General features: G+C 39.7%; 1 protein-coding gene across 3 annotated transcripts in view; it reads right to left on the reverse strand.

The window, feature by feature from the left end:
- LOC118419784 (carbonic anhydrase-related protein 10-like) overlaps positions 1-13,025 on the reverse strand; it is a 92,182-nt gene that overhangs the window by 4,377 nt on the left and 74,780 nt on the right. For 2 of the 3 annotated variants that reach the window (XM_035826378.1, XM_035826380.1), the window contains 2 exons: positions 8,432-8,479; positions 7,322-7,476 (listed from right to left, as the gene is read on the reverse strand). In XM_035826378.1, the coding sequence (XP_035682271.1) occupies positions 7,322-7,476; positions 8,432-8,479 (203 nt within the window). The remainder of the gene's footprint in view (positions 1-7,321; positions 7,477-8,431; positions 8,480-13,025) is intronic. The other variant, XM_035826379.1, reaches the window with a different exon arrangement.

Below are 13,025 nucleotides of genomic sequence, written 5' to 3' on the forward strand. Positions count from 1 at the left end.
TGATGATATGCCAACCTTTTCTTGATTTATTCTCCACAGTGTCAAAGAAAACTGTCCCCTGCAGTTCCAAAGAAGCTGCTAGGCTGCCCAAATCTACACCTTCTTCTACCATTAAAAATCATGACAATCTAAAACACCAGACCTCCTGGTACAGAACCTTGAAAAACCATAAGGGGACCAATAATTTCTTTATTTTGGAAACACCTACAAACATATTGAATATCATAAAGATCCAACCTTGAGATCTTGGGTATACACTCAGTTGCAGACACTTACCTCCAAAAATATTAAAATTTCTTGGGAAGATAATAGTAAGCATACATGTATATCCAAGATGTGAAAATGGTCTGGTAATTTTATTTTTCAAAATTGTAGCTTATGACATTTTGTGATCATCCTACCCCCCTCAAAAAGTGCTGTACTTTTTCATAGTTAAAAATCCAATCCAACTGCAGTGTTGGGACATTCTGCCAGGGAGTGATGTATGGCAGGATGTTGTCAGTATGCTCTGATGAGCTGACCAACAAAATTCCTACAACATGGTCGATACTTCCAACTTCCCCTTAGGAATGTCCGACAAGCCTTGACAGAGGAAACATTCCGATCGGATTCCCCGGCTACCAATTTGGAGATCCCAGCATTGTGTGCGGATAAAGCAACCGTTCCTTATTGGAAAATGGGATACAAGGGCAGGGGAGTGCCTACATAGTGATTTCTGAAAACGAGTATTGTTATTGGTTATTGATCGCGACCATTAGCACACAAATAAGCTCGCGAGGCAGGGGAGTCGGTATCCTCACAACGGCAGTTCCTTCGCCTCGCGAGGCCGTGGATTACAGCGTGCTGAGACGCTCTTGGCACAGACAGAGCATCTCCATTCTTCAAGCAAAGGTTCAGTAGTAATTAAACCGGGCTTGTCTGGATACTGTGGCTCCAGGCAATCAGCCTGGGCTGCTGAGCAAGATGCTCTGAAATAGGGCTGGTCTCATCCAACTTTCTCTCAAACATCGTGATCGTTACAGTTGCAATGGGCTTTGACATCCCATATTCCTTATTTCATTCATTGTACTTTACTACCAAGAAGATATGGTGAGCTTAATATTGATTCATAAGACAAATCTCATCGACCCTTATGTCTTCATATTGCACAATAGCAATTATTAATGGTCAAGTCCTAATGCTCTACTGAGCTGCGGATCACAATACTTTGGCCCAAGATAAGATGATGTTAAAACTATCAAAGGGATTTGGACAGGTTGCATGAGGAAACTGGGTTGTTGGAAGATTCAGAATCTACTGCAAGTGGGACAAACTTAGCTTCTAATAAATTTTTGAAGATAGTCAGAAAGTCATCTGGGGAGGGGGGTCTGGAGTTTTTTGGGTAGGGTTTTCATGATGGTATTTGACCTGCTATTTCAGAAAATGTGTCATGTGTCAAAATGCTGAGAATCTGGTACTAAATGTACAATTAAAATGTGGATTTAAAGTATAAGAATCACAAGTTTTACCAACAGAAGCTGCTGTTCTGGCACTTAACTTAGTATGGGTTGATGGCAAAAGTTTTTCCCCGGCCTGTCCAACTCTTGATTTACCTATCGAAAACCCTTGTGAACACTCCCCGAGGCCATCCTACAATAGATACAACTAACTCTGCACACGTTATCACAAAGGCAAAGTTCCCATCTTCAAAGATCTATTGGTCAGTCATTCATCACGGTGGACTTAAATATGAGCCAGGGGAGCCGGCCATCAGGAGGGGGACTGAATAAGTCATGAGGTCTGAATAATTCACACGATTCGACAGGTCCGCCCAACAACTCTGACAGCCTTTGTTAGAGGTGTGACGTTCTGCCAATCTGTCTTAAGGATATACCTTTGGCTATATTGCTTAATGTAGCTGGCATGGGCAGACTGCCATTTCTACAACACTTTGCTTTCAAAATTAAACGATTCTCATCTTACACCAGGGAGTAACAGCAAGTTCAATATCAGCATCATGGATATCACCATGGTCTACCCAACAATTCTGACAGCCATTGTAACGTGTGTGACGTACTGCCTATCTGTCTTAAGGAAACCCTGTTAGCTATACTGCTTAATGTAGCTAGCATGGGCAGGCTGCCATTTGCAGAACACTTTGCTTTCAAAATTAAATGATTCTCACCTCACACCAGGCAGTCACAGCAAGTTGAATATCAGCACCATGGATATCACCATGGTCTACCCAACAATTCTGACAGCCTTTGTTAGAGGTGTGATGTCCTGCCAATCTGTCTTAAGGATACCCTGTTAGCTATACTGCTTAATGTAGCTAGCATGGGCAGGCTGCCATTTGCAGAACAATTTGAAAATTAAATGATTCTCATATAACACCAGGAAGTCACAGCAAGTTTAATATTAGCATTGCCAATATCACGACAGGTCTGCCCAACAATCCTGACAGCCTTTGTTATAGATGTGAGGTTCAAACGTTCTGCCAATCTGTCTTAAGGATATTCTTCTGGCTAAATTGCTTAATGTAGCTGGCATGGGCAAGATGCCATTTTGCACAACACTTTGCTTTCAAAATTAAATGATTCTCATCTTACACCAGGAAGGCACAGCAAGTTCAATATCAGCATCATGGATATCACCATGGTCTACCCAACATTTCTGACAGCCTTTTTCAGAGGTGTGACATGCTGCCAACCTATCTTCAGGATAGCCTTTTGGCTATTGTTTAATGTAGCTATTGCTAAATGTAGCTGACATTGGCAGATTGCCTCAGTGGCATTTGCTTTAAAAATTACTGTAAATGCATTTGATTTTGCGGGGAGTTAATTTCGTGATGGCAGGAAAAAGGACTTGTCGTGATGGTTTTATGTTCGTTGTAGCCCAATGCTACAGTGGTGACCGCGTGGCGTAGCGGTAGCATGTCCGGATTTGCACCGAGAGGTTGCGGGTTCGAATCCGCCTACCGTGCCACCGATCTTGTGCCCTTGGGAAAGGCACTTTACACGACTTTCCTCACTTTACTCAAGTGAAAATGAGTCGTCCCTCGGATAGGACGTTAAATGGAGGTCCCGTGTATGGGGAGAGTCACACCCAATGCACGTTAAAGAACCCCCACACGTGCGATGGTGCGGTGTGGATGGAGCAAACCATTCTGTCTGGAGTTGGTGATTCACTACAAATCACCCGGGCGGAGGCCTGGCGAACCTTCGTGTCGTATCAGCCATACGGTGATTTACATCATTCACCATGCCCCGGAGAGGAGATAGGCGCCGCCAGGGGACTAAAAGCCTGTTGAGTCAGCATAACATGTACATATGTTGTGCTGCCCCTACGGCTAATTAATCAGCCTACGGCTGATTAAAAGGCTATGGGACGAACGAACGAACGAGCCCAATGCACTGTAGTCTCTTACTGCCATAGAAATATGTTTGCGGTGGTTTAAAATTCGTGGTGAAGCAGCTACCGTGAAAAACGCAAACATGAAACCACTGCAAAAGTTTCTGCATTTACAGTAACTAATTATCATGATCTTACAATGGAGTGTTGTAGCAACTTCAATATCAGCACCATGGACATCACAACTAATAATTTCTTCTGTTCTGTACTGACTTCTTTCTTGCATTGAAAATTATCCCAAACAAGTTAGTCTGCATAAGGATTTCCTCTTAACTATTAGAAGACTATGATTTTAGTGAAAGTATATGGGGATGGTCTAAACCAAAATGAGACAAGACTATCAGGATAACCTTTCTTTGTCTTGCAAAGGGCTTCTTTTGCCTGTGGCATCTGAGGTACATATTTCCTTAGTCCCAGCATTTCTTTAATGCATACTGCAGACATGTTGAATATATGCATTTGTCCATTCATTTTCTCAAAAATCTTGTCCAATTCTCCTCATCTATTCACAGTTTGTAATCATGATCCTATTTAGGCCAAAGGCCAGAACTCCAGCCCGAATCTCCCCCCAGGGAAGTCATTAGCACTGCCTCCACTGTTATAAGGTAGTTGCAGTATTGGTAAATCTTGATTGAATCCAGTTGTATACAATACTGTACTCATGTCCTTTCATAACTCCTGATAGGAAGTCATTGGGGCTCGCAGAGGGAGTTGGAGTGTTGAGCGGGAACATTGTCTTCAGCCACACCCATGTCTTGCACTCTGTCAAAGCTATAATTGATATTTCACCAATCAGATTGTAAACCCAAACACCATGAGGCATGTTTTATATGGTGGACACATTATCAATAGACCAGGAAGAATCAATATGCTCTCAAACTTGCTGTTAAAGAATGCTTAGGTTCTGTTACAGTATGTCAATTTGAAAGATATTTAAGAATTTGAAAATTTGCATTCATCAACTTTGACCCACAAATTGTTTTGCTGATCACTTTGAATGACTAAGATAAGGGAGACTGATGCTGACTTCATCACTTGAATGGGCGATGAAAATTGGTATTGTATATCACCTACATAATCTTAAAAATAAAGTGTATCCTGTTCATTGGGCAAAGGAAAATATCTTGAATAGATACAAAATATATGAGATGGACTGAAGACTAATAGCCTGAGCAAAAATATTATTATGAAAAAAATTCAACGTTATCACTTCTTAATTCACTGAGGCCACCTTGGCCTTCTCTGCATAACTAACTTCTCTGTCACACAGTTTACTTGCCAACTGGTTTGTCTGAGTGCAGACCAGCTCGGGCTGTCTCCAGGACCCGTCCCTCCGTCCTGGGACAGAAATTTACTTGCTGGGATTGACAAAAATCTGTGCATGAAATTGATGAAAATTTGTTTTCAATAGCTTACAATGACAAATTTTGCAGAGAAAAATCAACAACACAGGCTTCCAAACAATCAGTGGGACAGAAATTTTTTTAAAGCTGGAGACAGTGCTGGTGCAGACCAACAGTGTGATACATGTAGGTCTGCCACCCCTCACAAGGGCACAGCAAAGCGTTTCTGGCAACCCGACTACTTGCCCTTGTATTGATGTGAACAAGGTCGATCTGTCACCTTGATGACTACCTGGCCTTTGCGTTGACTCATGCACCCAGAGCCAATTAATCCAGCTAATTAATTACCCCATATTTCAGACTGGTAATGAGACCCTAGCCTACAATCATCCATCACCATCCTATCCACTATTGCCCGGTAATTAAGAAACAATGAGGGATGCTTCTGCTTGCAATGCAAGTTCACCTTTTTCTGTGGGTAACCTATATTCATTGTTTCAAAAAACAAGGTACTTATGGGCATCATGTCGATGGACAGCAGTTTCAAACTGTACAAATGTGAAAATGTTGCAATTTGAAACCGCCGTCCGTTTACTTGATGTAACTAACTGTGTAATTCGTCCGTCTAGTCGACGAGGACCACTTTCGTCATCATCATTCCCTAACTACCCTTTGTTTAGAGACAACGGATATAGGTTACCCCACCCCGTGGATAAAGGTGATTTAACGTTACATTGCTGTTTTCTTTGCATTTACAACATTGAATCATTTCATTGAATACTTGTTCATATGTGTGATCAAACAGTATTATCCTTCATCTTATCTGATAAGTTGAATGTGATCTGTGATTTACTCAGAGTTGATACAGGTTAAGACTAAGATCTGTGGGGCATGCAGCCGGAATCCATCTCAGACTCTATCTTCTGCAAGTGAACGGATGGCTTAATCAGAATGGTGCGTCAAAAGCAAAGGTTTTCCTCCGAGTCTTTGAATGCTTTATCAACTATTATTAGAAACACGTCTGTTGAAGTGAGACACGTTCAATCATCCAGACTGATGAATGGGTAACAGTGTGGCAGGCAAAATTGCAGCGCAATGCCAAGGTTGTCATTTTGTTGGAGAGTGTGATAACAAATGGAGTGGTGAAGATGAGAAATGGGCAAGATACAACAGCTTACAGGCTTTGCTTAAATTTCTTCTTATCACTTCTTCTGGACTTAAACATGATTTCACTGTTTGATATGGTTTGGTTTCAGTTCAAGAAGAGTGGCACCATACTGGGTCACATACCATCAAATTTTGAAGGTTCAAGAAAATTGTCACAAATGGTTTATTTAGATTTACTGACATTGTACATGTCATTAAGTGCATGTTACTTAGCAAAAAAGCTCCACGGACATACACTGGCAAGCAAAATTGTAGTGCAATGCCAAGGTTGTCATTATCTTAGAGTGGTGAAGATGAGAAATGGGCAAGATACAGACAGCAGCCTACAGGCCTATTTTAAATTTCATAAACTTGATTTCACTGTTTGATACAGTTGGATTTCAGTTAAAGAAGATTAGACCCATACAGTGTCACATACCATAAAATTTTGTAGGTTCAAGAAAATTGTTGCAAATGGTTTTTCTTTAGATTTGCTGATATTGTATATAAAGTACATGTTACTTGACAAAAGAGCGCCACAGTCATAAACTTTTGTTAAAATGGATCCAATTGAGAAGCTCATGTAAATTAGAGTTAAGTTTGCCTCCCAGTTATGCTTGATTTGACTGTTTCCAAAAGTTCTGAGGCATCATCAAATAATGATCAATCTGCGGGGACTTTATCTTACAGTTAGAATTGATTTTAGATGTGCATTTAGAAGTGGAGGCGCCAAAAGAATTAGCAACAGTCAGAAGACTTGGATAACTCTAACTGTTGCCGTCGTAAATTTTAAGGAGAGTCATCAGACATGCACATTGTAGAGCATGATGTAGAATTATAAATGTTTGGAATAAGAGATGCATGAGTAGAATGGCAGATTTTGATTCAACTTTAGTTTTAAGATTAAATAACAGTTAGGCCACACTGACTTGATTACAGTTAAGTCACATGGACTTGATTATATGGATGACATCTGCACATTACTGCAAACCGTACAAAGATGCTGCAAAATGCGCACAAAAACATATTGAATATATGAGCCAGATGTAAATTGTCAAACAAATATCAAGTAATAATATGATCAAAGAATTTCCAAGTCAGTTCCAAGGTCAGAGATGATGAACATGTGAAAGAATAGAAATAAAGAATTCATTGTTTGGTGCACCATGCACCAGTCATTTGTTCAACCCTCTGGACTATCATCATCATCGGTTGGCTGCTATGTAGACGATCGTAAGTTTCTTTCAGTTTTGTTTGTCAGCAGCAAGATGACAAATCTGTCTAGAGACAATCTGGCCATGATCTGGGCCAATTAGCAACTCCTTTCGCGAAACTCTTTTTCTTCATATGTCTGCATGAGTTTTGGGCTGCCCAAAGGATGTCATCCACATAATCAGATCAGTATGGTATTTCTATGGAAACTAAAGAGTCTCAGAACTGACCTTTTTTCTGGAGATGTAGACAGGCTTGTTCATGACTATCCATGTTACTGTTTCCGCACAGTCTGGGGAGGTCAACGACCCCTGGTAGGTCATGTAGTGGGGCGTGGTGGGGAACAGGTTGGTCAGGTTGAAGTCCTCCACCCTAGCTGCAGAGCCTACATGGCAATATGTTCAACACAAAGTGCCAGTCAGATGATGGTCAACTTTAGTTATACGAATACTTCAGGAAAGGTGTCAGACTGTTCATTGCTATGTACAGGAAAGTGCAAGAATTTGTTTATCTTCATTTTCCTAAGATTGGTTAAGATGTACATGTGCAACACAAGGTACATAGATGGGGCTTTAGCATGGCAAAGGTTAATGCCAAATTTTGGGAGATGGAGGTAGAATAAATAGTTATGTGCTGTGAATTGCTATCACAAAATCTTCCTTGTGCATTTTTGAGACTATGTTTCAATTTTGATAGACTTAGAAATTTCATAAATGATCAAGTATCTGTTGAAAATTTAAGACAGTCAACACCTTCCTCTGCATTACGGTAGGTACTAGTTGTTTCCCCACAAGGGCCACATGTAGCAGCAACACCACAAACACATCACAAAAACTGCAGGGCTAAGCACAAGCATGCAGGATAGACACAACACTCCACAGCAACAAAACATCACACTGGACAACACGAACATCAAACAACTTACAAATGAAATTCGCACAAAAAGAATGGCTCAAAGTATTATCACACAGATTTTATGGCTATAAAAATGTGCATGGATGACTGTGGCCTGCTACTATTGTAAGTGCAGACACATGATTGTACATATGTGTGAAAATGAAGTTCTGATGATTGTGAATTTGATCCATGCGATGCCTGTGCTTGTCCTGAACAATTTTGTGATGTGTTCGGGCATCCGTACTCTGCATAACTGTGCATATAGGGATCCCTTTCCTTGTTCCATCTAGGGTCACTTACTCAGTATAGCCCCTCCATCTCAAGTGGTATAGTCCAAAAGTTGTCATTGTAGGATAACCTGGACCTAGACCACTCCAAATGAAGGGGTGATACAGAAAGGAGGACCACCTTAGACGGAACAGTAAAGATTGGATAGGAGGTACCTTTAAGTTTACCGTACTTGTCTTGAAGAGGCTGGCTAGTTTGGTTTGCTGAAGTTGGATGAGAGACCTGGATTAAAATGTGTGTCTATGCTACAGCATTTACTACTCAATATCTCCGTGAACAGTTTCATCAGGTTGGTACGTCACTGAATAAAGAGACTCTTTTTACACCACCAATTCTTCATTCTCATCGACATTTTGGTGACTGTCTGTCACCTTCTTCAGGGCAATTCTGACTGGTTCACATTGTACTGCAGGACAGGTGTCACTGCTCACAGTTCAGATGCGGTCACAAAACGTAAAGTACTTACATATGTACAGGCAGCTTTATGGAATTATTTACAATGCGGTCCCAAATCCAAAAGAGTGTAAAACGTCCCTAACAATTGTCAATTAACGGTGAAATGATGTAACAGTTTTGTCTACTCTTAAGAATACTGTCGGTGAGAACAAAGCATTAGTTGTGTAAAAAGAGTCCCTTTATTCACTATTTAAAATCAATTAAAGATAAACCAGTCAATATAGCAGAAACATTGTGAAACCTATATGCAGTTGGCTTACACATAATATTATTTGAAATCACATTAAACTTGAGTTTATGAAAGACTGTATTTTGGTAATACTTTTAGCCAAAGTGATACTGCTGGCTATACTAACATTAACAGGTCAGCAGAGAAACATTTTCTTCAATGTTTAGAGTCCTGACATCACAGTTTAGTATGCCAACAACACAGTTGTCCAACTGGACAGATGCGGTACCCTTTTATTGAAGAACACTGTTTTGCATATAAAAGATTATACTGGTTGAAGGAGAAGTCTTTGTACACAACCAGTGGGTACTTACATAGCTTACGTTTCGATGTCTCTCAGACACCTTCGTCAGAGCTTCTAACTGGAGTTCTGCTTCTCACCGCTATATGTAGCCGATGTAGGTGGCGCTTTTGCGGTGAGAAAACAATCCCAAACGTGGCTTAGTTTGTATCCCCCCTCGTCCCGGTTCATCACTGGGGTTGACTTTCTTATCCAGATGGCCTCCTTAATCCACCGTGCCCGCCTATTGTCTTCCCTGTCTATGACCTTCGCCCCCTCCCAGTCAATTACGCAATTGTTCCTGGCGATATGGTCTGTAACTGCCGACTTCTTTTCTTCTTTGAGCGCAAGTCTTTTCTGTGATCTTGTGTATCTTGTGGCATCTATGTTGTTGGCTTCTTTCTTGTGTTCTTCTAACCTCGTCCCAAAAGTCCTTCCTGTTTCACCAATATACACCTGATCACAGCTCTGGCACGGGATTCTGTACACACAGATTGTTTTCTCACCGCAAAAGCGCCACCTACATCGGCTACATATAGCGGTGAGAAGCAGAACTCCAGTTAGAAGCTCTGACGAAGGTGTCTGAGAGACATCGAAACGTAAGCTATGTAAGTACCCACTGGTTGTGTACAAAGACTTCTCCTTCATCCTATATTCTACCAACCTGATGAAACTATTTTCAGAAAGATTATACTGTCAGACTGAAATGTCTGACAGTTTACAATTCTATCCAGTTGCTTGAGTACCCGTCATCTTGCTAAAAGCTGTGGTTATTATTCTGCACCCACTCTCACTACACACTTGGAATGCAGAATGTTTCGTATAAACTCTCCATGCTTCAGTGAGAGTAATATCCCATGTCTACTGGTAATGCTGCTAACAAGATTGCGTAATCCGTCACTTGGACTGTTGCCCAGCCCATGTGCCGTAGCACAGATGATCAATGGTGAAGTTACATACCCTTATACAGTATCTACAACAGACATCTTGGCTTGATGTTAACTACCTCCTTATACCTTACCATAGTTTGGAAATAAAATATTCTGTGAGTTACCTTGTTGAGAAAAGTTAGAATAGCGACATAAAAGGCTTAATTGGAAACCAGCTTTCAATGGTAAAAATGACAGATTTTTATTTTACTCCTTATAACAGCCTTAGTGGAGAAAACAACTTTAAAAAGTGCATTTTCAAAGTAAGTTGATAAAATAACATAAGCTGATAAAATAACATAAGTCACTTACATGTAAAAAAAGTACATTCATCAAACGCAGTTCTTGTAACATACTGTAATAGCCCCGATTTTTTGTTCATGTCATTTAAAAAAAACTACTTTAAACATATTAATGATAAGTTTTGAGATGCATGGTTCCCATTTCACATTTGTCTCAAGCTTCTTTCACCATAATGACAAGTATAAGACTGGAGGACATTATCCTATTTTGTTTCATTAAGTATATGATGCTCATTATTAAGATAACTACTAGATTTTCTGTGCCTTTATCATCTAAAATTATTCAATATATTTTTTGCTTTTCTGCCACTTTCTTCCACATATGAATTTTCTTGAGCCTAAAACTATAAAGCGCAAGTCATGCACCTAAATTTAAAGTCAATACAACATTTACAGCTCTACGAGGCTCCGCCATAAGGTCTTTCTGTGGTTCAAAGGAGAGGAGACATCACCGCTTACTGTGGAAATCTGGGAAGGCATCTTTTATTTTAGCCTGACATAAAGCATAGTGATGGTTTGTCATATCTATAAACAGTGACTTTCTATAAAGGGAGATTGTAAAAATGCTTGTCTTGTTGCATCAAGTACATGAGATGTGACTATTCCAAAATCTATAGTGACAAAGTCCAATAAAGTAATCATATTAGCATAAGTGCAGCATGATAATTCCCCCATGGTTTCCCACTTAAAGAATTGGCACTAAAGCAAAAAATATACATGTCAAATTGTCTATGAATTTTCAGTAACAAGAAATTGTTTTGTAACTGTGACAGTTGTCTGCAGTATCAAAAAGCTGATATGATGTTGATTTCAAATTTCAAATTGATTCACAAATTTGAAAAAGCAAACTTAAGCTAGTACAATGATTTTACACTTTGTGATATTTACCAAGCTAAAAGTTTATCATTTTAATGTTATTCATTCCAACAGCCATGTTAGCTATTGTCTTTATCACAAGTCTATCAACAATAACTTTTTTCCACCATAAGACAAATACTGAAACATAAATCCTTTGAGTAAACCAAATACGGCTTTGCCATATTCTCTGCACAGGAGGTGCCAGATCTTTTTTATCATCGATATTCCATAAAACTCACCAAATCATATTGAGGGAGACCATAAGAAGCAGGAGTATGATAAAACTCAATCGCGTGAGGCAATATTTTGTGATGCCGGGGGTTTATTCACGAAACATGATCTGACTTCAAGCACTGCATGAAGATCTAACTTTACAAGATAAACCATTCTCATATCATATATGGTGTGTGTTTTAATGCTGTATTTAGAATGACAAAAATGGAAATGGTCTCGGTAAATGTTTTATCGATGGACTGTCCATTTTTTCTGGTGATAAAACTGTTTTTGTCACTTGTAAAGCAAGTCTACCAATTTGTTCTATCTCTGCCTGTTCCTGTCCGTGGTGCTGATAATGTTATGTCACTTGTATATAGCAAATACTTGCAGGGCTTGAAATACCACCTGAATATGCAGGTTAGTGCAGGTAAAATAAAGCTGTGCAGGTATTTCTGGTGTCTACCTGCACCTAACCTGCACTGGGTTTATATATACATGTTTCATGATGAGGATTTTTACAAGCTTCATTGATTGTTACCACCTGTGAAGTATAAAAGAAATAATGGCAATGGTTTCTGAACAGATTTTAGTATGATCAATACTTTCTAAATTCTGAGTGGTGCAGGTAGAATGGTAATTTCCAATGTTACCTGCACCTGTGTAGGTATGCAGGAAAAAGTATGTTGAGCCCTGACTTACTATCAGACTGTCCCTGTCCGTGGTACTGAAATTTTAATTGTTCTTGTCTCCTACAAAACAAGTCTAGGGGTGGGATAATCCCCCTAGTGAGGAACTTATTGGAATGATGTCATATTCTGATCCCATGGCACTGTTGGGGGTAAATTGCAATGCAGACAGAGGTCATTGGCACTGTGTGGCAATATTTTTGACAATTCCCACAAATCCGACATTACATAAATCTTGCAATAAACTGCCATTGTACCAGGTGCTGGAAGGACTGCTTTTGACCCACCCCTATATTTTAGAAACGTGCTCGATATATGCCCAAGACGTGTCAACCATGGAAAGTATGTGTTACAGGTTCAACTGTACAAGTCTTACATACAAAAACCTTTTAATACCTAGTTTCTGGCACACGGAAGTCTTAAAACACCTGAGCAATATTTAATGACACTTAAAAATGACAGTTATCAAGGTTTTGGCCTGCTTGCAAATATCTTTGTGAGTAATTGATTGCCTTAATTTTGCACATACCATTAACGCATAAACATAAATTCCATAATTCACGCGGGGATTTACTTTCGTGGTAGCAAGAAAAAGGATTTTAAGTTTGCGGTAGCGCTATGGAATGTAGTTACATACTGTTACAGAAAAATGTACATACAACTACCGCAAACATTTCTGCATTTACAGTATTTAGCACTCCTGCTTTGCCCAATAAAGCTGTTTTCACAAGATACGAGAACTTTCATTTGATAGTTTTAATTTGATCCAGCTCGTAAGTTGTGCCTCGTGATT

The sequence above is a fragment of the Branchiostoma floridae genome, chromosome 7 (genome assembly GCF_000003815.2).
Source record: "Branchiostoma floridae strain S238N-H82 chromosome 7, Bfl_VNyyK, whole genome shotgun sequence".
In the NCBI taxonomy this organism is placed as follows: domain Eukaryota; kingdom Metazoa; phylum Chordata; class Leptocardii; order Amphioxiformes; family Branchiostomatidae; genus Branchiostoma; species Branchiostoma floridae.